General features: G+C 45.5%; 1 protein-coding gene across 1 annotated transcript; it reads right to left on the bottom strand.

The window, feature by feature from the left end:
- Window positions 1-45: 45 nt before the first annotated feature.
- On the bottom strand, window positions 46-27,026 carry LOC144601608 (SRSF protein kinase 3). The gene is made up of 11 exons (XM_078413825.1): window positions 26,869-27,026; window positions 25,266-25,374; window positions 23,607-23,694; window positions 18,512-18,599; window positions 15,788-15,894; window positions 12,842-12,998; window positions 10,599-10,699; window positions 8,842-8,949; window positions 5,707-5,776; window positions 3,005-3,097; window positions 46-303 (listed from the first exon to the last, which is right to left on the bottom strand). Exons 1-11 carry the CDS (start codon window positions 26,921-26,923, stop codon window positions 95-97), a joined length of 1,185 nt encoding a protein of 394 aa, XP_078269951.1. The 5' UTR covers window positions 26,924-27,026; the 3' UTR covers window positions 46-94.
- Between the last annotated feature and the right edge of the window lie 937 nt (window positions 27,027-27,963).

Here is a 27,963-nt window from a genome sequence, read left to right as displayed (position 1 = left end):
TTAAGTAATTCGGAACAGAACACATCAAGTCAAATACCAGGACTCTTGCAATCGCCATTATTCATTATAATGTATGGTAATGGATAACAGGAATTTAACTTAAACAGTCGTTGTAGATCCCATTGTTCAACCAAGGGTGTTGGAGACACTGTTCGGCAGTTGCTCGCTTCTCTGGCGCAAAGCAAAGCATTTGTTGAAGGAAGTCTGAAAAAATAGCTGCTTCATTCAACGAGAAGTCATATTTCTCAATAAGAACATCATAAAGACCCCAAGGTCGTAGTGTCTTGATATGACGTAGTTCACCTGAAGGTAGAGACAAAAACAAATTCAATGAAGAAACACCGAACTGCAGGCTGGTTTACAAAATAAAAAAGACACAAAGTGCTGGAGTAACAGCGGGTCAGGCAGCATCTCTGGAGAACATGGGTAGATGATGCTTTGGCTCGTTCCCCTTTTTCAGACTGATTGTGGGGGAGGGGAAAGAAAAGGTGGACACAAAAGTGGATACAATGTGCCGGAGTAACTCAGGAGATTGGCAGTATTAGTGGGCAAAATTAGGGCACATGGTATTGGGGGTAGGGTACTGACATGGATAGAAAATTGGTTGACAGACAGAAAGCAAAGAGTGGGGATAAATGGGTCCCTTTCGGAATGGGAGGCAGTGACCAGTGGGGTACCGCAAGGTTCGGTGCTGGGACCCCAGCTATTTACGATATACATTAATGACTTAGACGAAGGGATTAAAAGTACCATTAGCAAATTTGCAGATGATACTAAGCTGGGGGGTAGTGTGAATTGTGAGGAAGATGCAATAAGGCTGCAGGGTGACTTGGACAGGTTGTGTGAGTGGGCGGATACATGGCAGATGCAGTTTAATGTAGATAAGTGTGAGGTTATTCACTTTGGAAGTAAGAATAGAAAGGCAGATTATTATCTGAACGGTGTCAAGTTAGGAGGAGGGGGAGTTCAACGAAATCTGGGTGTCCTAGTGCATCAGTCAATGAAAGGAAGCATGCAGGTACAGCAGGCAGTGAAGAAAGCCAATGGAATGTTGGCCTTCATAACAAAAGGAGTTGAGTATAGGAGCAAAGAGGTCCTTCTACAGTTGTACCGGGCCCTGGTGAGACCGCACCTGGAGTACTGTGTGCAGTTTTGGTCTCCAAATTTGAGGAAGGATATTCTTGCTATGGATGGCGTGCAGCGTAGGTTCACTAGGTTAATTCCCGGAATGGCGGGACTGTCGTATGTTGAAAGGCTGGAGCGATTGGGCTTGTATACACTGGAATTTAGAAGGATGAGGGGGGATCTTATTGAAACATATAAGATAATTAGGGGATTGGACACATTAGAGGCAGGAAACATGTTCCCAATGTTGGGGGAGTTCAGAACAAGGGGCCACAGTTTAAGAATAAGGGGTAGGCCATTTAGAACGGAGATGAGGAAGAACTTTTTCAGTCAGAGAGTGGTGAAGGTGTGGAATTCTCTGCCTCAGAAGGCAGTGGAGGCCAGTTCGTTGGATGCTTTCAAGAGAGAGCTGGATAGAGCTCTTAAGGATAGCGGAGTGAGGGGGTATGGGGAGAAGGCAGGAACGGGGTACTGATTGAGAGTGATCAGCCATGATCGCATTGAATGGCGGTGCTGGCTCGAAGGGCTGAATGGCCTACTCCTGCACCTATTGTCTATTGTCTATTGTCTATTGTCTATCAGCAGCATCTCTGGAGAAAAGGAATTGGAGATGTTTTGGGTCAGAACAGTCTGAAGAAAGGTTCTGACCCAAAACGTCACATATTTCTTTTCTCAAAAGATGCTGCCTGACCTGCTGAGTTACTCCAGCATTTTGTGGGTATCTCGGGTATAAACCAGCATCTGCAGTTTCTTTCGACACAGAAAGAAAAGGTGCTCTGGTTGAAGAGTTGCAGCTCCCTCTGAAAACCATTGTGCCCGAATTGCATTCCCTCCCTCCATGCTCTGCCAACTCTTGAAGTGTCTCTGAAAACTGGGTTGCCTGGGTTTCAATGAACAAATTCAATGAATTTTGCACAGTTGGCCCCAGCACTCATTGCTCGTGTGAATGAACCCTTCGGTCACTACATCTCCTTCCCAAATAAAAATTAAACTCGTTAGAAACACACAGGCAGCCTCTGTGGAAAGAGAAATACAGATTTAATGTATAAGGAGTACAGCTTAAATAACCTTTGTTAGGTTGGGGAAAAAAGAAAATGAGTGCAGGTCCACCACCAATTTTATCATATCATATCATATCATATATATACAGCCGGAAACAGGCCTTTTCGGCCCTCCAAGTCCGTGCCGCCCAGTGATCCCCGTACATTAACACTATCCTACACCCACTAGGGACAATTTTTACATTTACCCAGCCAATTAACCTACATACCTGTACGTCTTTGGAGTGTGGGAGGAAACCGAAGATCTCGGAGAAAACCCACGCAGGTCACGGGGAGAACGTACAAACTCCTTACAGTGCAGCACCCGTAGTCAGGATCGAACCTGAGTCTCCGGCGCTGCATTCGCTGTAAAGCAGCAACTCTACCGCTGCGCTACCGTGCCGCCAGCAACTGGAGGTCCAGCCCCCCTTTTATTCCAGACATAATCCAATCACCCCCCCCCCTTCCACACCAACCAGCATATACTGCACTTTAACACTATCTATACGCACTAGTGACAATTTACACTTATACCAAGCCAATTAACCTACAAACCTGCACGTCGTTGGAGTGCGGGTGGAAACCGAAGATCTCAGAGGAAAACCATGCGGTCACGGGGAGAACGTACAAACTCCGTATAGACAGCACCCGTAGTCGGGATCGAACCCGTGTCTCTGGCGCTGCAAGAGCTGTGAGGCAGCAACTCTACCGCTGCGCCAACTCTACGTGCTGCCCTTATCTATTAAGCTTTACCTTAATACAATTTTGAAGGCTTGGAGTGCAGGCTCTGCTGAGAACAATTAATATACTGTAGGATTCATATCAATCTTTAACCCTACCTTGTTGGTTGAAGAAATCTTTGGAATACTTTCCAGATAGTGCACACTTCAAAGGGATTCTCCCAAGCAGCTCAATAATATGTGCAATGTGGTCTGTTATGGAGAAGAGCAGGAAGAAGGATAAGTAAAGAAAGACAAAACATCTTGTTTTGCCATCACTGTAAATCTGAAACCAATGATAACTTCTCTATATAAGTCCAACACAACTAGATCCCCTGGAGCGACACAATGTAATAAAATCCATTTGCAGAGTACTGTACTTATTGCCAGAGTTACTTTGACTCATATCATGGTACTGGGCCTTGACCCCTGTACACAAGCAGAAAATAGAGTGAGTGTGAATATCAAAGAGTGTGCATGTGCGTTGGGGATACATAAAGTGTAAGAGAGCATCAAACTATCGACAGGCAGAGACTAGGGCCTAACATTTCTGCTTAGTTCATGTCAATTTGGAATGACTGGAAATTTAGTTTAGTTTAGAGATATGGCGTTGAAATAGGCCCTTCGGCCCACCTAGTCTGTGCCGACCAGCGATCCCCGGCACACTAACACAATCCTACACACACTAGGGACGATTTGGAAGGAACTGCAGATGCTGGTTTAAACCAAAGATAGACACAAAAAGCTGGAGTAACTCAGCGGGTCAGGCAGCATCTCTGGAGAAAAGGAATAAGTGATGTTTCGGATCGGGATCCTTCGTCAGACTGAGAGACGGGGAAAGGGAGATGAGAGATATAGACGGTACACAGAACAAGTGAATGAAAGATATGCAAAAAGCAACGATGATCAAGGAAAGGTGGAGCCCACAATGGTCTATTGTTGGCTGTGGGGTAGGTTAATAACGACTTCTACAGGTGAGTTATATGTCCCTGAAGAGAAGGTAGGACAAGGTGTTGAGAGGGAAAGGTCCATGATTGAATGGTGGAGCAGACTCAATGGGCCGAATGGCCTAATTCTGCTCCTCTGACTAATGAACGTGTGAAGCTGACAGAACCTACCCCGAGAGTTGCTTTGGAAAGGGCAAAGTTTAAAGGAGATGTGCAGTGCAAGTTTTTTTTTAACAAAGAGGGTAGTAGGTACCTGGAACGCACTGCCAGGTGTGGTAGAGGAGGCAGATATGATAGTGGAATTTAAGATGTTTTTCGATAAGCTAGGAATGGAGCAGTATCGGCAGATGGATCACATGTCGGCAGATGAGCTTAATTATCTTGGTATTATGTTCAGCATAGACATTGTAGGCTGAAGGCCTGTTACTATGCTATACTTATCTACGTTCTATGTTAAACAGTTAAGCCCCACCCTGCTGTCAAAAATTGAAATTCTGTGCGTATTTTTGACATTGACTAAAATTTGAAATGAAAGAAATATTAAAAAAATACCATCAAAAATTATTAAAATTCTGAACAAATTAAAAAATATTCAGGAAAAAAACAATTAAATCCATTAAAATCAGCTCCATTTTTTTTAAAGGGGCAAATTAAAAAAAAGCTTCTGCGGCTCATTCTATCGCTATTTTTTTCTGTTGAAGTCAATTGCTATATTTGGTGCAGTTTTCGCAGGGAGATCTCCAAAGCTAAGTGCTGGGATATCTGGGTCACATGCAAGTGAATTCCACCGATCCTTCCCCAGCCCTAGGTATAGACTGATGTCAGCATGCAGTTGTGTCAAGGTCAATAAAATGTGTGCAGTTCCAGACTCTAACTTCCCTCAGGTGTCCTGAACCTCTACCATTACCTGGGAAAAATCTGTCAGTTCTGAGTAGCTGGTTCCAGTGAAGAGCAGTAGGCCAGTTTGTCACTGTACCCCCTGGGTTGCCAACTGTCCCATATTAGCCGGGACATCCCGTATTTTGGGCTAAATTTGTTTGTCCCGTACGGGACCGCCCTAGTCCCGTATTAGGCCCGGGGGGTGCTGTAGGCCCGAACACTGTAGGCCCGGGGGCCGCTGTGGGCCCGGACAGTGTAGGCTAACGGAGTGTGTTCGGGGAGCGGGGCCAAGTGTGTTCGCCTGACGGAGGTTGCGTAGCCCGGGCGGCCGTCATTGGTGGAGCGGGAGCACGTGGCCACTGGCTGGGTGAGGTCACGTGGGGCGCGGGCGGTGACGTCACCTTTTGTCCCTTATTTGGGAGTTAGAAAGTTGGCAACCCTACCCTGTACACGTGACAGTAAACCAAACTAAACTGAAATAATATGCAGGGAATGGATGGATTGGTTTTGGCATCATGTTCGGCAGAGACATGTGAGCTGAACATCCTGTTCCTGTGCTGTGCTGTGTTCAAAACAAGAGAGCCTGATTCCCCCAGATGGAGAAACTAGAAATGGAGGGGTGGGGCACAGTCTGGGGAAAAGGGGTCAGCATTGAGAACTGGGATGAGAAGAACTTTCCATACCTATGGAATTACAAATCTTTTGAATTCTATATCCCAGTAGGACCATGTATTCTTAAACCCTGATCATGTTAAAGGCCTAGCCTGAAACACCAATGAATCAGAGGATATAGGGTTTGGGCAGGGAATGATGAAACAGGCTGGAAGCAACAATGTTGTTCCTTATTGCTCCATGTCTACTGATATTCTTTTGCCCTTATGCTTCTTAGATTGGATAAACATTTGCCGATTGACCTAGAGGAAGGGAATATATTAGAGAATATACTTAACTGGGTCAATGTTCCCATCTAATCTTGATTAAAAGATGCTCCCTTACCCTCATCTTGGGAGAAGGTCTTTCCGGGTCGAGGGTCAAACAGGTATTCACCTGTCGCCAACTCAAGTGCCTGTGTATGGAAAAAGAGGCAGGCACCTTTTGAAGTATAGAACATGAAATGCATAAAACAATCACATTCAGTGAAACATTGAAGGTTGTTGAAGTCTGCAGTATCTAACACTGCACACAAATATCAACAGCATAACTCTTGTAGGATCAAAGTGAGTGAATTCTCTGATCTTTCATTAATTTTGGAGGATTCTGCTTCAGAGACTTATTGATCAAGGAGTGATTCTCACTGCATGTTCCTGCACTCAAACTGGGCTTGCCGAGAAGACTGCAAAGACAGGAGGTAAACGTGGAGAACTGTGAGTTCCCCTTTAAATTCTCTCCTTTTCACCTGCAATTGAGGCATACAGTACTTTCCAAAGTCAAGGAATAGTCTTTCCGCTGACTGGATAGCATGCAACAAAAACAGGTTTTCACTGTACCTCCAGACTGGTGTTCATAAAAAAAATCTAAACTCATCTAAGCTAAACATTCGCTGACGGAATCTGGATGTTGCAGATAAGGGTAGCATTTACCTCTCATCTTTAATTGTCCCTGATGTTTATGAATCTATTTTAGATAGTTAAATATCAACCACGTTTCAGTAGCAATGTAATAACTTAAAGGACAAGAGGAGGCAGCGTAGTTATGCTGGTGCCTCATAGCTTCTGTGATATCTGCACTTGTCTATTATGGAGCTAGCAGCTTCTCCCTGTCACAGTCTAAACATTGTTTGGTTAATTGGCCACTGTAAATTGCCCTCAGGGTGTTGATGAATGGTAAAGTTGGCAAAATAGAATGGGAATGAAGGTAGGATTGGTGTTAAATTGGGTGCTTGATGGTACGTGTGGATTTGGTGAGCTTAATGGCCTGTTTCCATGCAGAATCTCACTGTGACTCACTGTGACGCAGCTATCAGGGACATATTCCCTTCCCTAAAAGACGTAAGTGAATCAAATTCCAGTTTAAAATCCTGTTGTTTTATGGTGAGATTTATTTAATCTCTCAGCTGCTACAATGAGATTTAACCTCACATCTCTAGATCAATAGCCTCGACCTCTGGATACCAATCGCGTGGTTTCCACGGCATTGTGAGGCATTCGGCCCACTATTACATTGCAGGTTGTAGAAACATGATGAATTGAATAAAGTTATGGCCAAATATTACACATGCAAACTGTGTAAACATTCTAAACATTTTTCATTTCACTCAACACCTTTGCTCAGTCTGCCTTAACCAACCTGATCTCCCGGTGGCTCAGCACTTCAACTCCCCCTCCCACTCCCAGTCTGACTTTTCTGTCATGGGCCTCCTCCATTGTCATAGTGAGGCCCACCGCAAATTGGTGGAACAGCATCTCATATTTCACTTTGGCAGTCTGCACCCCAACGGTATGAACATTGACTTCTCTAACTTCAGATAGTTCCTCTGCCCCTCTCTTTCCCCTCCCCCTTCCCCGTTCTCCCACTGTCTTCCTGTCTCCAACTACATCCTATCTTTGTCCCGCCCCCTCCCCTGACATCAGTCTGAAGAAGGGTCTCGACCCGAAACATCACCCATTCCTTCTCTCCCGAGATGCTGCCTGACCCGCTGAGTTACTCCGGCATTTTGTGTCTACCTTCGATTTGAACCAGCATCTGCAGTTATTTTCCTAAACATTTTTCAGTGTTATTTCCATTTCCCGAACGTTCTTCATTAATTCTCCCCTCACTTTAAATCTTCGCACTGATTACATCCCTTTCCACCCCAAAGTGCGCGGAGAAGCCTCCTCTCACTAATCTCTTGATATGACACTGAAATCATCATGATGAAGTTGGTGAAAGCAATCAGCGTGAATTGACCTGCACCCCAGACGTTACTCCAAAGGGCCCTGTGGGGAAATTGCCTTGCCACCGTTCAATGGCTCTCTCTCAGTCTACATCCGAATACGGGGACATGACATCCTTGCCTTGATGTGGCACCTCACAGTGCACATTCCAAATGGGATATTGCGTTTAGCACACCAGTTGCTGTTGGGAGCATCCCGACTTAAATAAACAACAAAGGCTTTAATGAGCATTGCACACATTTTCTGCACAGGCTGTCGAACTGCTCTCGGCTGACCTGATGCTCCGTGGGTTAATTGAACACATCAGCGCAGAGAAGAATCTCAGGCAACATTAGATTGCCAATCCATGTGATTCAGACTGCAATGATCTAATTTAAATTGCAAAGTAATTTAGTTTAGTTTAGAGATATAGCGTGGAAATGGCCCTTCAGCCCACCGAGTCCGGACCGACCAGCAATCACCCGTACACACTAGCTCTATCTACACACGAGGGAAAGTTTCCAGAAGCCAATTCACATTCAGACAATAGACAATAGGTGCAGGAGGAGGCCATTCGGCCCTTCGAGCCAGCACCGCCATTCAATGTGATCATGGCTGATCATTCTCAATCAGTACCCCGTTCCTGCTTTCTCCCCATACTCCCTGACTCCGCTATCCTTAAGAGCTCTATCTAGCTCTCTCTTGAATGCATTCAGAGAATTGGCCTCCACTGCCTTCTGAGGCAGAGAATTCCACAGATTCACAACTCTCTGACTGAAAATGTTTTTCCTCATCTCCGTTCTAAATGGCCTACCCCTTATTCTTAAGCTGTGGCCCCTTGTTCTGGACTCCCCCAGCATTGGGTTACATGTTTCCTGCCTCTAACGTGCCCAACCCCTTAATAATCTTATACATTTCGATAAGATCCCCTCTCATCCTTCTAAATTCCAATGTATACAAGCTCCAGTCTTTCAACATATGACAGCCCCGCCATTCCGGGAATTAACCTAGTAAACCTATGCTGCAAGAATATCCTTCCTCAAATTTGGAGAGCAAAACTGCACACAGTATTCCATTTGTTCGGAATGTTGGAGGAAACCAAAACACCCGGAGAAAACCCACGCGGTCACAGGGAGAACATACAAACTCCGTACGGACAGCACCCGTGGTCAGGATCGAACCCGGGTCTCTGGCGCTACAAGGCAGCAAGTCTACCTCTGCGCCACATCAGATAAACAATGGGGCAATGTATAACTGGGAGCTTTCCCATATCTGTTACCATACAGGCTGTGCTCCAAATGTCCGCTGGAGGCCCATAACCGGCTCCAAGGATGGTCTCCAGTGCTCGGTATGGTCTCGTCTGGATCTCGTCAGTAACGTGTTTGAACTGGAGCAAGGGCAGGGAGGAAGGGTGTACAATCAGAGAGATCATTAATTTGACAAGTTCTAAACAAAGTTTTCAGTGAAGTTCTAAATCATTGTGAAGATTCACTGCAGAATGATGAATGCCATCATGGAAATAGATGATTATTTTTTTAGATTTTAGATTTAGAGATACAGCGCGGAAACAGGCCCTTCGGCCCACCGAGCCCGCGCCGCCCAGCGATCCCCGCACATTAACACTATCCTACACACACTAGGGACAATTTTTTACATTTTACCCAGTCAATTAACCTACATACCTGTACGTCTTTGGAGTGTGGGAGGAAACCGAAGAACTCGGAGAAAACCCACGCAGGTCACGGGGAGAACGTACAAACTCCGTACAGACAGCGCCTGTAGTCAGGATCGAACCTGAGTCTCTGGCGCTGCATTCGCTGTAAGGCAGCAACTCTACCGCTGCACCACCGTGCCGGTGGTTCACATCAATAGTTCACATCATTTGCAGGTTTATACATATGAGTCTGATTATGCTTTATCGTGCATGTGTGGGACAAATTGAAGGATATCGTCTATATGAGATAGGAGTCTGATTATGTTTTATCATCATGCATGTGTAGGTCAAATGGAAGGATATCGCATGGACACTTAATATGAAGCCACAAGATAATTTCCCCCAAACTCACTTCACTTTGACCCCAGTAATGTATTTTTTTCAATAATCCAAAATGCTTTTATCCAATTACACACAAATACAGAGTAGTAACAAAATCAAGACTGCCATTGGCAGTTTGCAATCAAACAATTATCAGATGTAAATATGGCCAGCTTTATCTACAATACACTCGACCTGCCGTGGCAACCAGCGTTCACGGAAGGCCTCCAGAGTCCCCGTGGACACCGCGTGCTCCCTCTCCAGGGGCACGTGGGCACGGACGTAGGCCCGGAAGAGGGGCAGGCAGTCGACTCAGGCCCAACCCTCGACTGCCCGCTGCCTGGACCCGCGAATAGCCGTCTTGCAGTCATGTAATTTGGGACGCACTAAATCACTGAATGATTTTCAGCCACTTTGGAAGGGGATGTGCAGACCGCTCCGCCAGCGATGGAGGAGAGAAACATCACAATGTAGGAAGAAGGGGGTGAACTTTCAGGGAGCTGGACGTGAGGGAGAAAGTGTGATGTTAGACGAGAGATGGAGAGGGATTTATTTGCTGAGACTTATCATATCATATCATATATCATATATATCATATATCATATCATATCAGATACAGCCGGAAACAGGCCTTTTCGGCCCACCAAGTCCATGCTGCCCAGCGATCCCCGTACATTAACACTACCCTACACCCACTAGGGACAATTTTTTTTACATTTACCCAGCCAATTAACCTACATACCTGTACGTCTTTGGAGTGTGGGAGGAAACCGAAGATCTCGGAGAAAACCCACGCAGGTCACGGGGAGAACGTACAAACTCCTTACAGTGCAGCACCCGTAGTCAGGATCGAACCTGAGTCTCCGGCGCTGCATTCGCTGTAAAGCAGCAACTCTACCGCTGCGCTACCGTGCCGTACCCATCCAATTGCAAAACCCATTATTCAAGCGATCCGCGTGAAAAGCATCTCAGCCATCCTCCCGTGACTTAACGGTACTCACCGTCCAGCAGCCACTTCCTAGGTCTGCGATCTTTACGCTTATTTCTTCAGCATATTTAGGATCCAACGGGTTTGGGAGTGATTGCTCGCTGTTCATTTCCCCTGCGAATAATAACTAAACTCAGCTCAAAGGAGACAAGCAGCATATTTCTCACCTGTATTGTGATGGCCTTGGGCTCTGGGAAGGATTAGGACGAAGAGTTTTGAGAATGGTGGGGTAGGGGTAATGGAACTTTGGCCGCTGAGGCAGCATTGAAAAAATAAACAATTGTAGGGGGAAAAAAAGAGCTGGAAATTCTTTAGTTGAGGAACGCCAGAGGTCAAAGGAAGGATGGAGGGGAGGGAGGAGGAGAAAGAAGACTAATTTGAGCCCCCTTGAATGGGAAGAGGACATCCAAAACACTTTACAACCACCAATATACACTGGAGTGTTCTTCTCCTCCTGAGGTACTTTCCACTACGACTGCAGGAGACGTGACACCTGCCCCGACTTCCCCTCCCTAATCCACATGCAGGGACCCCAGCAGCTCTTCCAGATGAGACAGAGGTTCACATACACCACGTCAAGCCTTGCCTGCTGCATTGGGTGCTCCCAATAAGGCCTTCTTTACATCAGTGAGGCTAACTGTAGACTCGGCGACTGTTCAGCCGTACACCTGGGCTCGGTCCGCCAGGGCCTGCTGAATCTCGCAGTTGCTCACCATTTTAACCTCCCTTCACATTCTCATGCCAACCTTTCTATCCTAAACCTCATCGATTGCCAGAGTGAAGCCACGTGCAAACTGGAGGAACAGCTCATTTTCGACTTGAACATTAAATTCTCAATTTTAACTTACACTGCCTTCCCTCTCTCTTTCCCGTGCCTCCCCCACCCCCGCCCCCCCCGACCCGATGTGCACTAATTTCCCCAACTACTATCCTGCCCTACTTTCCCTCTTCTCATCCCCTGTCTTCCTGCACCTATATCCCTCCCTCTGGCTTTAAATGTCACTCCGCTTCCCACCTTATCTGACACTCTTTTGTGTCCTTTGAATCTCTAGCCGTTCTTATTTACTCCACCCATCTGCCATTCAAGCCCTCCCTCACCTGCACCCACCCTTCACTTGCGAGGCTTTGTCCCGCCCCCACCTTTCTTCCAGCCTTTTCCCCCCACTACAATCATCCTGAAGAAGGGTCCCAACCTGAAATGGCACCTGCCCATTCTCTCCACAGATGCTGCCTGACCCACTGAGTTCCTCCAGCACGTTGTGTTTTATTGATGTGTACTCTCTGTTTTAATAAAGGAAGTATGATAGGGAGAAACAAGGATGCTAATTTAGAGTCATACCGCATGAAGACAGGCCCTTCGGCCCAACTTGCCCAAACCAACCAATATGCCCCATCTACACGAGTCCCACCTGCCAGCTTTTGGCCTTTATATCTCTCTAAATCTATCCTATCCATGTACCTGTCCAAATTTTTCTTAAACGTTGCAATAGTCCCTGCCTCAACTACCTCCTCCGGCAGCTCATTCCATACATCCTTTCATTGTGTAATAAAAGTTGCCCCTCAGGTTCCTATTACATCTTTCACTCCCCCTCACCTTAAAGTTATGTCCTCTGATTCTTGAGGTTTACAAAAAAAAGACACATGTTTCCACTGGTGGGAGAGTCCAGCACCAGAGGCCGTAGCCTCAGAATAAAAGGATGTATCTTTAGAAAGGAGATGAGGAGGAATTTATTTTGTCAGAGGGTGGTGAATCTGTAGAATTAATTGTCAGAGACGGCTGTGGAGGCCGTCAATGGATATTTTTAAGGTGGAGATTGACAGATTCTTGTTTAGTAAGGGTGTCAGGGGTTATGGGGAGAAGGCAGGAGAATGGCGTTGAGAGAGAAATATAGATTAGCCATGAGTGACTGGCGGAGTAGATTTGATGAGCCGAACGGCCTAATTCTGCTCCTATTACTTACTAACTTATGAACACAAAGTGCTGGAGTAACTCAGCAGGTCAACTAGCATCTCTGAAGAACATGGATAGGCGATGCTTCAGGTCATGAACCCTCTTCAGGCTGACAGGGAATTGCATGCAGTAAGCTCCTACACCAGCAATGTGACAGTGACCAACCTTTAGGTCATCTTAGTCAAGGGAAGGACAACTACGGGTCTCTCTGTAAAGGATATGGAGGACGCATTTTGTGGTCTCCTGCCTGGAGATTGCCTCTAGAATATTTTAATATTGTAATGTTTTGCCATGCCTTTCACTACCTGTTGGACTTAGTGTTCCATCTCCGGTTCCTTGCTGCATGGAAACGGCTAATCGATTGAGATACTGCTGGTCGACACATAGGAGAATGTTATCTGGCTTGATGTCCATGTGCAGGATCTTGCACTTTGTATGCAGATAGTTCAGCCCTTGAAGAACCTGTCACATGAGGACAGAAAGCAGCTGATCAGACAGGACACTTACACCGATCCAAAAATTAGAACTGATTGGTCAGCCAAACAAAACATCACCAGATGTGAGGCACTTAGTTTTAGTTTAGTTTAATTTAGAGATACAGGCCCTATGGCCCAACGAGTCCACACCGATCACCCCTACACTAGTTCTGTCCCACACTCTCGGGACAATTGACAGAAGCCAATTAATCTCCAAACCTGCCCGTCTTTGGAATGTGGGCGAAAACCAGAGCACCTGGAGAAAACCCACAGGGTCACAGGGAGAACAGACAAACTCCATACAGACAGCACCCATAGTCAGAATCTAACTGGGGTCTCTGGCGCTGTAAGGCAGCAACTCTACCGCTGCGCCACCGATCAGTCTTTCAAAGATTACAGTCATCAAATTTAACAACACCGATTTTAGATTCTTCATCTTTGGATTTCCTCTGTCAGATACAGCTCTCTGATTGTAAAACTGGGGAGGACTGGTCTCTAGCAATTGGAGATTAGAAGAAATAGATGTACTTCACTGAATCATACAAGGGATTGTTTAAGGGGAGGCTGGTCTCAAAGCAAAAGGTCAGGCATTTGGAGTGCGGCGCGCAGTATTTGGAGTATTGTGCACAGTTCTGGTCGCCCCATTACAGGAAGAATGTGGAGGCTTTGGGGGAAAGATACACAAGAGGATTAGCACGGTGATGCCTGGACTAGGGGGTATTAGCAGCAAGGAGAGGTTGGACAGGCTTGGATTGTTTTCTCTGTAATGCCAGAGGTTGAGGGGAGACCTGAAAGAAGTATAGAAGATTATGAGAGGCACAGATAGGGAGGACAGTCAGAACCTTTATCACAGGGTTTAAATATCAAATATTAGAGGCATAGCTTTAAGATGAGAGAGACAACGTTTAAAGGAGATGTGCGGGGCGTTTTTTTACACAGAGGGTGGTGAGTGCCTGGAACACTGCCAGGGTGTGTTGGTGGAGGCAGATACGATGGTGGCATTTGGAAACTTTTGGATGGGCATATGGATACGCCAGGAATAGACAGATATGGATCACATGCAGGCAGATAAGAGTTGGTCTTGGCATCAAATATTGTGGGCTGAAGGACCTGTTTATGCGCTGTGCTGTTCTATGTTCTATTTGGCACTGAGTTGAGTATTGTTCTCATTCAGAATTGTAACCCTTTGTAATTCTTTACCTTGGAGAGCTGCTGAAACTTAGCTATTGTTTTTTGGACATTGAAGGATTCAAGGGGGAATGGAAATCAAGTCGAGTTGAGTTTATTGTCATCTGCACAAGTACTGTGCAGTAAAGGTACAATGATAAACCTTGCTTGCAGCAACGTCACAGGCACATAGACTCAGACAACACACGAAAACATATTGTACATAAATTACACATAAAATTCCAAAAAGGAAGAAGAGTATTCAAAACAAAAGGACATTAGTGCAAAGACACAATTTTTAAAAAATCAAGTCCGTGGTCATAGTGCTCAACGTGTTCTGTTGTTGAGGTAGGATCAAGGTTGTGCATGTTGGTTCAGAAACCTGATAGTTGTGGGGAAAGTAGCTGTTCCTGAACTTGGTGGTGTGGGGCTTCATGCTTCTGTGCCTCTTGCCCAATGGTAGCAGTGAGAAGAGGGCATGGGCTGGATGGTGGGGATCCTTGATGGCAGATGCCTCCTCCTTCAGGCAGTGCCTCATGTCGATGCTTTCGATGGGTTAGAGGGCTGTGCCTGTGATGTACCGGATTGAGTCCACCACACCCCTTGGACCAGGCCATGATGCAAGCAGTCCAGGTACTTTCAGGCAGGTTCTGTGAAACTGTGATAGCCATGATATTTCTCAATTGTGGAGCAATCTTGAGGGCCGGACGGCCGACCCCGGCTTCTGTTCCTTAGATTGTGGCTAAGAGAAGGAGGCAGCAAACATAGACACAACTCTGTAAAGAATGAGGAAGCATCAGCTTCCCTTATCATCAGATTGTCCCAAAACTCCCCACCACCAAGGAATAACTTTTGAAGTGTAGTCTCTGTTGTTTAAAGGGAAACACCGCAGAATATACGCACTCTACAAGGTTAGAACGTTGTCACAATACTGGGGAAAATGCTTTTGCTTGCTTCTGCTGAATGTGAAGCAGTACTATTAGATGAAGTGGCTATGTAGCACTGGACTAGCAACATAAAACTCAAGAGATCCACTCCAGCCATGATAAGTGGCACTGAATTCAATATATCTACGCCACAGTTGGCGCAGGGGTAGAGTTGCTGCCTTACAGCGCCAGAGACCCGGGTTCGATCCTGACTATGGCTGCTGTGTGTGGGGAGTATTTACGTTCGCCCCATGACTGCGTGGGTTTTCTCTGGGTGCTTCGGTGTAGAGATACAACGTGGAAACAAGTCCTTCAGCTCACCACGTCCATGCTGACCAGCGATCACCCATACACTACTTCTATCCCATGCTCCAGGGACAAGTTACAGGAGCCAATTAACTTACAAACCTGCACGTCTTTGGAATGTGGGAGGAAACTGGAGCACCCGGAGAAACCCCACGTGGTCACAGGGAGAACGCACAAACTGCGTACAGACAATACCCTTAGTCGGGATCGAACCCGGGGCTTCTGGTGCTATATGGCAGCAACTCTACTGCTGCGCCACCGTGCCATCCCCAGATTTCAAGCAAGCTTCACACCTCTTGATTAGTGAACAGTAAAGGAGTGCCTAAAAACTGGCTCAATGTTGTTCTTGTTCCTTTTGACCACTCTTTAATCTCACCTGTCGGATGATCTTTTTGACACAAGGCATGGGTAGTCCTTGCCAATTGGATTTAATAATCCAGTGATAAAGATGGTTACCCAGCAGTTCAATGACCAAGCACACATCTGGCGAGGGAGTTAAGGGTTGCTACAAAAAGTCAGGACCTGATCAATTGTGAGTGAAGTTATAAAGGTGTAGAAGGCTTTTATGGCATCTCCCCAAATCATCTCAGATCACTTTAAGTACACTGGGAATTGCAGTGACTACCACTGCATCATAGCCAGCAGATATTTTGTACTCTGTAAAATTCAATAAACCCCAATGAGATGAATAGCAAATTAATTTAAATGTGCTTGCAATGTTAAGAGAACTAAGGCAGAGACACAAACCCTGACACGCCTCTATGCATTATGTTTGCAATTTTCTGAACAGACAGAACTTCAGTTTTAACTGTCATCTGCAGGATGATATCTATAAACATGCAACACCTCTTCACGAGAACCATAAAGGCACAGGAGAGTCATGTCATTCAGCCCACTGTCCATGCCAGCTCATTTCCAGCAATTTATTCAGTCCCATCGCAATTAATCTGTTTATGAATTAGCTGCCATGAGACTAAAACCAAAGATACTAGAGGAACAAGATAGACCACTCCGTTGAAATCGCGTGTACTGAAGTGTAGTACGCAAAGGAGCGTAACGTCCGCCATTTTATTAGGCAAAACCCGCCGTTCGCTATGCCTCTCGCAGTGTAATCAATGTTTTGGGGGAACAGTATGTGTGATGATACCATTAAAATGCAGAATATATTTCATCTATCAATTCACAGATTTTTGTTATTTTTCTTTTAAAATGTTTCTGCAAGTTTCTGCCTACTAAAATGGCGCCATGACATACTACGGTTTTTAGTGTCGAGTGGTCTATCTTGCTCCTCTAGTAGACAATAGACAATAGGTGCAGGAGTAGGCCATTCAGCCCTTCGAGCCAGCACCGCCATTCAATACGATCATGGCTGATCACTCTCAATCAGTACCCCGTTCCTGCCTTCTCCCCATACCCCCTCACTCCGCTATCCTTAAGAGCTCTATCCAGTGCTCCCTTGAAAGCATCCAACGAACTGGCCTCCACTGCCTTCTGAGGCAGAGAATTCCACACCTTCACCACTCTCTGACTGTATCTTTGACTAAAACTGCAAACTTGTAAGGATTTGTTCTGAACCCTTTCACACCTCTAATTTCCCTCCCCCCGACTCTCAGTCTAAAGAAGGGTTTCGACCCGAAAGGTCACCTATTCCTTTTCTCCAGAGATGCTGCCTGACCCGCTGAGTTACTCCAGCATTTTGCGTCTATCTTCGTTGCAAACTTTAAAGTCTGTAAGCAAGAATGCTGATGCCAATCTGAATCTATTTCATCCTGTTTAAAACTATAGATTGCCAGGTTACTGATGTGACCTGAATCTACGTCTTGTAGAATAAAGGAATATTTATATTCACAAAAAGTGACATCCTCAAGTCAACTCATAAAAAATTCAACATTGTCAAATGCCCTTGACATTTAGCTTATTCATAAACCCCCCTGATCTCAAATAACATCATTCTCAAATCACTTATTAAGGTAATCACATTAGAAGTAGTGTACAGGCTTTATTCATAAAAATCTGGATATCATGTATCCTGTGTCACTGGAGTCAACAGGTGCTTGTTTCCGGATCCTGCCAATTAATAAAGGTTTGCAGAGAAGGTCACAAGAGCTGCCTGGATTATCCTATCATCATATTTCCTCCTACATGAAAACATATCTGGACTGTGCTTGGAAACCTGCATCATAACTGAGACCAGGAGGTCAACAAATAGATGACTAATATATTCTTTATTCAGGCATTGTGCTGCTATCATCAAATATATACACAGTAAAGTTACCCACACCCTCCCCCCTTTTGTTTTACCCTTCTCTTCCCTGTGCCCCACCCAGCCACACTTCCAATTCTCCCACTTTCCCCCTCCCCCATCCTCTCACACCTATGTTCCTTCCTCTAGCTTCACATTTTACTCCTCTCCATATCTCACATTCTATTGCCTCCTTCTTTATCTCTAGCCTTTGTCCACCTATCTCCCAATCAAGCCCCTCTCACCCGTATCCACCTATCATTTGACTGGCTTTGTCCTGCCCCCACCACGTTTCCAGCTTTCCCCTCCTTACTACACTCAGTCTGCAGAAGGATCCCATCCGGAAATGTTGGCCTGTCCATTCCCTCCACAGACGCTGCCTGACTCTTCGCGTTTCTCCAGCAGTTTGTGTTTTCCTCAAAATTCCAGCATCTGCAGTTTCCTTTTCTCCTTTTTTAGTTTAGAGTTTAGTTTAGAGATACAGCATGGAAACAGGCCCTTCGGCCCACCAAGTTCGTGCCGGCCCGTGATCTCCACACACTAGCACGGTCCTACACACCAGGGGCAATTTACAATATTACCAAAGCCAATTAACCTACAAACCTGCACACCTTTGGAGTGTGGGAGGAAACCGGAGCACCCGGAGAAAACCCACGTGGTCACGGGGAGAACGTACCACATGGACAGTACCCATAGTCAGAATCAAATCCAGGTCTCTGGGCCTGTATGGCAGCAACTCTACCACTCCGCTACCATTCCAGTTGCACAATAACAGTTACTCCTAGTACATACGTTTAAATCATCTTACATTATGCCTTTTTGGGAAAAACTCAGTGGTGAAATAGTCTTAAAGGATACGAACACCATTCAGACCAACTATTATGAAATCGTCTAATAGCTGGACAATTCTCTCCTTATCTGGATCCTTTGAGCTTTTCCATCTCACCTGAGAAAATAAATATTTTGTTAATAATAAAGTGTTATGGCGCCATACAGCATAGAAACCGTCCCTTCAGCCCGCTGAGCCCACACTGACATCAACCATCAAACCGTCCCTTCAGCCCGCTGAGCCCACACTGACATCAACCATCAAACCGTCCCTTCAGCCCGCTGAGCCCACACTGACATCAACCATCAAACTAATCCTACATTATTTCCTGCTCTCCCCTCATTCCCATCTCGATTCTACAACTCACCTGCATCCTAGGGGCAAGTTACCTACAAACCTGAATGCCTTTGGCATGTGGGTGGAAACCAGAGCACCCAAAAGGAAATCCTCAAAGTCAAAGGGATAATGTGTCCACACAGACAAGCACTTAGGGTCAGGATTAAACCCAGGTCGCTGCAGCGGTGAAATAGTGGTACTAACTGCTGCACCATGAAGTAACACAGAAAGTAATGGTACTGTATATAAATGGGCGGTACGTGCCACAGTGGTAGAGTTGCTGCCTTACAACATCAAGAGACCCTAGTTTGATCTTGACTACGGGTGCTGTCTGTACACAGTTTGTACGTTCTCCCTGTGACCACATGGGTTTTCTCCAGGTGCTCTGGTTTCCACCCACACTCCAAAGATGTACAGGTTTCTAGGTTAATTGGATTCTAGAAACTGTAAATTGTCCCTAGTGTGTAGGATAGTGCTAGTGTATGGTGATCGCTGGTCAGGGTGTACTCGATAGGCTGAAAGGCCTGTTTCCACACTGTGTCTCTAAAGTGTAAAGTCATAAACAACTTGCTGACGATCAATATGTTCTAATGCTTACTTTATTGCCTGACATTCAAGCATCCTAAACCAGGAAGGTATTTAAATAGTGTAGGAAGGAACTGCAGATGCTGGTTTAAACCGAAGATAGACACAAAATGCTGGAGTAACTCAGCGGGACAGGCAGAATATCTGGAGAGAAGGAATAGGTGACGTTTCGGGTCTAGATGTTTTGGGTCGGGTCTGAAGAAAGGATCTACCCGAAACGTCACCCATTCCTTCTCTCCAGAGACGCTGTCTGTCCCGCTGAGTTACTCCAGCATTTTGTGTCTATCTTGGGTATTGAAATAGACTTGTTTCCTCAGAATTGATGACAGGAATGAATGGAAGAAAAGAATAAAGGCACTAGGAAATAAGGAATAAAGGCATTTGGAAATAATAGGATCAGAGGTGAATGACTATATTAGTTACATTTAATGCAATACATCTTCCTCTTTTGGTTCTGCCTGCTAGGTGTTATGACAACAGACTTCAGGTCTCCATGGCATGGATTTCAAGTTTCAAGTTTCCATGGTATTTCCTTAATTTTGTGGAAAAGCTAACGTTTATTATTTCTTCAGGCACATCCACCGGGTCTTGTTCCATTGTCCTCCAGCATCGCTTTGCACAACCTCTCTGCGTGCCACCAGACCACAGACCTTCGCCTTTGTTCTACGCTGTCCTTCCACCCCAATCTTTTTAGTTCAGATTAGTTTAATTTAGGGATACAGTGTGGAAACAGGCCCTTTGGCCCACTGAGTCCCTGCATGCCAGTGATCCCCAGCACACTAACAATACCTTATACACACTAGGGACAGTTTACAATTTACAGAAGCCAAATTAACCTATAAACCTGTACATCTTTGGTGTGCCGGAGGAAACCGGAGCACCTGGAGAAAGCTCACATGGTCATGGGGAGAATGTACAAACTGTACAGACAGCACCCGTAGTCAGGATCAACTGGGTTTCTGGCGCGGCTCTACTCTATTGCTGCAATCTTGTAGTGTTATCCACTTTTATTTCATATTTCTAATATCCAGGGTATTCTCCTTTCAACTCTAGCATCCTACCCAGACCATTGAATCTCCCCGTATATTTGCCATATCCAAAATTAGAAAGAAACTCGCTATTTGGAACCTTGCACTTGTCTGATTGAACCCTGGCCATCCACAACTTGCATCCACAAAGTTGGTGCGTCAGTATGACAGATGGGGCACTTCATTCACTGGCTCCTCCTGCCCTGAGATTGGACTGATATTTGTCATTAAGCAGGAGTGTTGCAGATGCTGGCTGGATATCCCGATGCAATTGACCCACCTACACCGAGCCTATTGAACGGGAAGAGGTGAATGCAGTTCCATTGCAGTCAAATACTAGAGGACATACTTTTAAGGTGAGAGGGGTAAAGTTTAAAGGAGATGACCGGGCAAGTTTTCCTCACACAGAGAGTGATGAGCGTTTGGAACGTGCTGTTGATGGTGGTGGCAGAACGTCCGATGGAGTTTTGTAAGAATCATGTATTGTATATATTTATTTCTCGAATAAAGTCTATTTTGAAACTTAAATTTATTTTTTAAAGTTGGTGGTGGTGGCAGATATTGTGGCATTTAAGAGAATTTTGGATAGGCACATGGAAATACAGGATATGATGGATGTGAGTTATGTGCAAGCAGGTAAGAGTTGGTCTTGGCATTATGTTTGACACAGACATTGTGGATCGAAGGGCCTATTCCTATGCTGTACTGTTCTATGTTCTATATGCTGGGTACAGATAACAGCAAAGAGTGATTGGGCTGTTTGTAATTCTTGCTAGCTCAGATATCGAGACAGCTTATTGAGAGGAACAGAAGCGTGATGTGAAGGACATGATTTCAGGCTGTCTCCTGACTGCACAGAATCATAAATGTTAACAGGTATAAACATTTTCTGGCATCTTGCCCTAGACTTCCAGCGGTCCCTTTGAGAAGTGTGGACTCTGTGATGCATGGTGCCACAAACGGGGATGCATCAATTTCTGTTCCTTCTCTGGTAAAGTGAGTAGCTGCTCAATGCAAAAACCAAAACTGTCCCAAAAGACTAAAACAACATCTCAAGGGAATGTCACCCTGCTTGCTCATAAACTCTTGGAAAGAATCTCATGGTCGCTTTGCAGGAGGGTTTTCACATGTTAACGTGTGAAGGTCTAAGCTAAGGAATTACGCATTGAAGAGAGTAGTTTGCAATGAGGTGCTGCAAAAGACAATGTAGTTTAGTGTAGTTTAGAGACACCGTGTGAAAACAGACCCTTAGGCTCACCAACTAACAATTGCCCATATACCAGTTCTATCCTACACTCTAGGTACAATTTTTCAGAAGCAAATTGGCCTACTGCATGTCTTTGGAATGTGGAAGGAAACCAGAGCACCCGGAGAAAACCCATGGGGGGAATGTACAAACTCCGTACAGATAGCACCCGTAGTCAGCATCAAACCTGGGTCTCTGGCACTGTAAATTAGCAACTCTACCACTCCACCACTGTGCCACCACAATTGTTACATGAATAGTTATATAATGTCCTGCTGTTATCTCTTGGAAAGGGGCCGAGGAGATTAATATCATACGCAGTCCAGGCATTCTAAACTTCCTGATGGTGTTGCTGAGTTGGGATAGGCCTGGCTGATTTATATCACTGAAACTCTTCCCTGGATGAAAGAGCAAGTGAGTTGGGATTTCCTTTCTGAGATGACAAAAAAAAAAACCATCTGACCAAGCAAATGCGGACTGTAAAGATGCTAACATGTTTATGGGAATATATAAACGTGCTTCAACCAAGTTGTTTCTTCTCTCTTGATTAGTCTCTGCCTTGTTAGTGAACTAGTTGGCTGCTGGATTAGGTGCCATCCACCACCCGGTCCACCTTGCCATGCATGGGGCTCCATGGGCAAAGTGGAATGACCCTCTGCCGCTTGCCCATCTCGTGCCAGAACATTGGGAAAGTTGGAAAGTGACCTCTTCCCTCCCCCAGGACTGTGCAGGAGCCATTTAAATGGGTCAATGATACCTGGCTTCATTTTCCAGTGTAAAACGTGTAAATAGGAAAATTCAGACTTTGTAGGCAGTTGGCCCCAGTTGCTGCTTTAGGGGACGAGTAAAGATTCATGTATTAGCCATCTGAACCACCAGGCAACGATTGGTGGGACCAACAGTTTAGAGGAGGTTTCAAAGGAAAATTTGGCCCAGGAAAAACATGTGTTTATTTTGGTGGGGTTGGGAAGAGATGTAGCATTCCCCCTGCGTTTCCAACAAACTCCATTTTCCAACTGGTCCAGTGGTCTGGCCTACCGCGCCCTCAAGGTCAGCTGAAGGAGGTGACCCCCGGGCACAAAGGTAGACGGGCGTGGAGAGGGACGTCGGTTGCTGATCGAGCAAAGAAGGCGTTGGCTGGAGGCCCGCAGCAGCCTGGGGCTCGCCTGGATCGGGCACCGCTCACAAGAACCAGAGCACGCACTGGACTTGGAAAATGGCGTCAAAACATGGCGCCTCTTGCATACAGGCTCAGTGGACCATTTCTGTACAATTGCTAATCGGGGATGATATGGCAATACTCTACTGGACTGTTTGTAAAATCAGAATTTCACTGTGTCTTTGCACTTCACACATGTAATAAAGGCACCATTGAACCATTTCCACAACCATTTCCTCCCCTCCTCCCCCCCCCCCCCCCCCCATCCTCCCCAACACTGTCACACCCTCTGCCCCACAGGCTCAGAGACATCTGTGGTAAGGTTAAGGAGGGCATTTAACTTGTTTGCCATCTAGCAAACCGCACTGAGATGTTCAATTGCTAGGTGCCTCAAACTTAAAAATGGAAGACCTTGCACTTAAACAGCACCAATCATAACTTCAGGACATCTTCAAGTCAGATGCAGCCCATGACATGTATTCAGCACAGACATCACTGTAATGTAAGGAGGGAGCAGTGTGTCCACTTCAAGATCCTACAAATTGAAATGAGACAACCTGTCGGTCCTTGATACCAGATGTGATTTGGGTGCCCTGCCTCCAATAATACGTTTGGGATATTTTACATCTATCTGAGCGGAAAGGTGGTGCTTCTGATTAATGCTACATCACAAAGACACCACTCCAGTAGCACAGCGTTTGATTCTGGGCTTAAGTCTTTGGAGTTGGACTTGAACCTATGATTGTCCTCTGTCTAGTGCTGTTACTCACACATCTGAGAAGCCTGATCTCATCATGGGCGGCCTCGGTAAAACCCCTTCCACTCTTCGCCACCTTCACTGCCACATATTTATCTTTTCTGTTACATGTAACACAAAAGAACTTGCATTCATCTCGAGTCTTCAATGTAAAGAAAATATGTCCAAAATTATTTGTTAAATGTTAAGGCCATTCTTCATGCAATGAAACAGTCCATTCTATATGCACGGAGTCTCATGCCCAGAGTGGGGGGACCGAGGGCCAGAGGACATAGGAAAAAGGTGAGGCGAGGAAGATTTAATAGGAACCTGAGGGGTAACCTTTTCACACAAAGGGTGGTGGGCGCACGGAACAAGCTGCCAGAGGAGGTCGTTGAGGCAGGTACTATCGCAAGGTTCAAGAAACATTTAAGACAGGTACATAGATAGGACACGTTTAGAGGGATATGGGCCAAACGCAGGCAGGTGGGACTGGTGTAGATGGCACATGTCCTTCGGTGTTGGCCATTTGGCACCATACTTGAGCCTTGTGGGAAAGTGTTGGTGTGTTGATGGGTGGTAGTGTGGGGGTTAGGGTGGGGGGGTGTATGAGGCAATTTACTGCAGGATCCCCACACATTTGTCCTGCTCTTGGGGCCAGAGTATTGTGTCATATCTCCCTCTTCACATTACCAGTATCCGGGAAAATCAGGATCAAGATCTGCCGAGAAGGAAGAGGGACTCGGTGGGCTGCTTGCGACCACAGGCGGTGGCAGGTCTGGTGGCACCACTGAGAGAAGATAACATTTGGCCAATTACCTTTTATAACTTTGTCGCCGCCAGAAATGTGACGATTCTTTGTGTGCTGCCTGGGTGAGGTCTGCTGCATGATGTTACCAGATTGTACGAAAAACAAGGAAGTTCACTGCACCCAGGTACATGTGGCAATAAAGTATCATTGAACAGTTGAAGCATTGCTAGTCAGAGTCTAGGATTTCCTTGGTGGGTGGTTTATCTTTTGAACAAGTGTAATTCTGTGCCAATACTCAAGAGGCCGAAACCATCAAGTTCAAAATGTTATCAATGTGTTGGGGGAGTCCAGAACCAGGGGCCACAGTCTAAGAATAAAGGGGAGGCCATTTAAAACTGAGGTGAGAAAAAAAACAAAACTTTTTCACCCAGAGAGTTGTGAATTTGTGGAATTCTCTGCCACAGAAGGCAGTGGAGGCCAATTCACTGGATGAATTTAAAAGAGAGTTAGATAGAGCTCTAGGGGCTAGTGGAATCAAGAGGTACGGGGAGAAGGCAGGCACGGGTTACTGATTGTGGATGATCAGCCATGATCACAATGAATGGCGGTGCTGGCTTGAAGGGCCAAATGGCCTCCTCCTGCACCTATTTTCTATGTGTCTATGTTACTCTGGGTGATCAGTAATCCACCAGCCTAAGAATCCATCGTGGTCCACCATGTCCACTGGAACTAGCCACACAATGTTACACTGTCAAACGCTATCAAGATCCACCCCTCAATCTTTCCTTCCACCCTTCTTGGATATTTGGCAGCATCCAATTTAGTCATTATTTTGATCCTTCGTGGCATCTTAACTATTTATCTTCATTTTCTAATCTGGAAAAATAATCTGGGGTGGAGACTGCATTATTACAGCCAGTATGAACAAGATTGGTTACTTACAGCAGATCCCAACAAAGCCACACTGTGGAGTAAAAGCCCCATCCCAACTTCCTCATTACTTGGTATCTTCCGTTAAAAATGTCCCCTAATTCCACTGGATGGTAACCTCCTGTAAAGGTAAATTAATTATTAGAGTCATAGAACCTTACAGCATAGAAACAGGCCCCTGTCCACACCGACCAACATGTCCCATTTACAATAGTCCCACCTGCCTGCATTTGGCCCATATCCCTCTAAACGTATTGACCCGAAACGCCACCCATTCCTTCTCTCCAGAGATGCTGTCTGTCCCGCTGAATGAGTTACTCCAGCATTTTGTGTCTATCGTCCTTGTCCTTCAATAGAAGATGAAATCCTTGTTCGACTCGTTATAAATTTGAGCTCATCCAGAAGCTCTGCTGCTCATGTCTGAACACTGACTCACCCGTTTCCCCAATCCTTCCAGTATTTACTGACCTGCACTTGCTCCCATTTAATCAAGCCACCAGTTTAAAAATTCTCGCATTTATTTTCCAATTTCTCCATGGGCTTGCCTCTCCCCATCTTTGAAATGTCTTTGAGCCCATTCTCCAATCTATGACATTCAAATGCCACTTTGGGAAGCAGTTTAGTCATGTACACGGGGGGCAAAAGTGTAAAATATAATATGATATAATATCATCTGATATACTGAAGGTCCTGCTGGATTTACATTTGGCAGACCATTGTTTCAAGAATGAAGTTCATCCATAAGTGGTCTTTGAAAGAATGGGTATTATGTTTAGGTTTATTATTATCACATGTATTGAGATACAGCAAAAAGCTTTGGTTTACATGCTATCCATACATGAACACAATCAATTCAAACCCAAGTACAATAGGTAGAGTAAAGTGAGGCTTGTATACACTGGAATTTAGAAGGATGAGAGGAGATCTTATCGAAACGTATAAGATAATTAAGGGGTTGGACACGTTGGAGGCAGGAAACATGTTCCCAATGTTGGGGGAGCCACAGTTTAAGAATAAGGGGTAGGCCATTTAGAACTGAGATGAGGAAAAACTTTTTCAGTCAGAGAGTTGTGAATCTGTGGAATTCTCTGCCTCAGAAGGCAGTGGAGGCCAATTCTCTGAATGCATTCAAGAGAGAGATAGATAGAGCTCTTAAGGATAGCGGAGTCAGGGGGTATGGGGAGAAGGCAGGAACGGGGTACTGATTGAGAATGATCAGCCATGATCACATTGAATGGCGGTGCTGGCTCGAAGGGCCGAATGGCCTCCTCCTGCACCTATTGTCTATTGTCTATTGAAAGATACAGAGTGCAGGATATAGTTCTCAGCATTGTAGTGAACCAGTTCCATAGACAAAGGCCAATATCCATAATGGGGTAGAGGTGAATCGGACAGTACCCTAGCTTATGGAAGGATGATTCAGAAGCCTGATAACCGAGGGGAAGAAGCTGTTCTTGGGTCTGGTAGTGCGCACTCGGTTTTTGCACCTTCTGGATGGGAGCAGGGAGAAGAATGAATGATCAGGGTGGGACGAGTCTCTGATTATCCGAGGCAGCGTGAAGTGTGGATGATGTCAATGTTACCCGAGTGTGTAACCTGTAACAAGGGGACTCACCGCTGCAGTATTCCGCTGGGTCCTCCTGGCCCTCCTCGATGAGCTGCCTTGACATCTTGAGGACGTGACAGGTGCAATCGTTGTCAAGAAACGCCTGTTCCTTTTATTGGAATTCCAAATGAAAATGCTTCAGTGATCACGAGGAGAAACATGCACTGCAATTAGCTCAGGATTCTGGCAGTGATATCTGTGCAGTATTCTAGATGGTGGATGCTGCAAGCAGAGCAGAACAGAAATTCAGTTCTTTATCTTTAGCTGAATGTATACACAGTACAATATTGTGAGGGGTACGGTCTTATACTGTTTGAAGTGTGGATTAACGTACAATTTATTCCTTTTACCAAGGATGGTTAATTCACTGGGTAACAACCTGAGATGATAAGATATCCTAAGCCATTCCATTCCTGTCTGGAGGACATCATGCAATACTCACGCTTACCAGCAGTTCACCAGCATCACCTCCTTCACTGGCCAAGTTAGTTTAGTCCAGTCTATTGTCACGTGTATCGTGGGACAGTAAAAAGCTTTATTTGCGTGCTAACCAGTGAGCGGAAAGGCAATACACGATTACAATCGAACCATCCACAGTGTACAGATACATAAAACTGGTGAACACTGCCCAGTCCATCACGGGTAATGACCTTCCCACCGTCAAGGGGATCTCCAAGAGCCGCTGCCTCAAAAAGGCAGAGACCCATCACCACCCTCATCAGAGACCCACACCACCCTGGCCACGCTCTCATTTCACTCCTGCCATTGGGAAGAAGGTACAGGAGTCCGAAAACTGTAACATCCAGGTTTAGGAACAGCTTCTTCCCTGCAACCACCAAGCCATTAAACATTACAACCTGCAAATAGGCTCCAAACTATTTTGACTTGGGGACATTATTTTTGACTTTGCATTACTGTTGTCTACTTAATTGTCTATTTCTTTTAAAAAAATATATTCTGCACTTTTTCTGTTGTATATTATGGGGTTTACAGTGTAATATGTTTACATATAAGTTCATAAGTTCATAAGTTATAGGAGCAGAATTAGGTCATTGGACAAGTGCATGGGCAGGCCAGGTTTAGAGGAATATAGGCCTGGCACAG

This window comes from Rhinoraja longicauda, chromosome 17 (assembly GCF_053455715.1).
Source record: "Rhinoraja longicauda isolate Sanriku21f chromosome 17, sRhiLon1.1, whole genome shotgun sequence".
Taxonomy (NCBI): Eukaryota; Metazoa; Chordata; class Chondrichthyes; order Rajiformes; family Arhynchobatidae; genus Rhinoraja; species Rhinoraja longicauda.
This window is presented reverse-complemented; position numbering and strand designations above follow the sequence as displayed.

Bases quoted from the DNA above. Each gene is read 5' to 3' on its own strand.
- LOC144601608 (XM_078413825.1), bottom strand. From the start codon at position 26,923: ATGTCAAGGCAGCTCATCGAGGAGGGCCAGGAGGACCCAGCGGAATAC. The intron at 18,600-23,606 runs GTGAGTAACAGC...TTATTTTCTCAG, and splicing joins AGATCAGGCTTCTCAGATGT to GTGAGATGGAAAAGCTCAAA. The intron at 10,700-12,841 runs GTAGTGAAAGGC...TATTATTCGCAG, and splicing joins TGGAACACTAAGTCCAACAG to GGGAAATGAACAGCGAGCAA.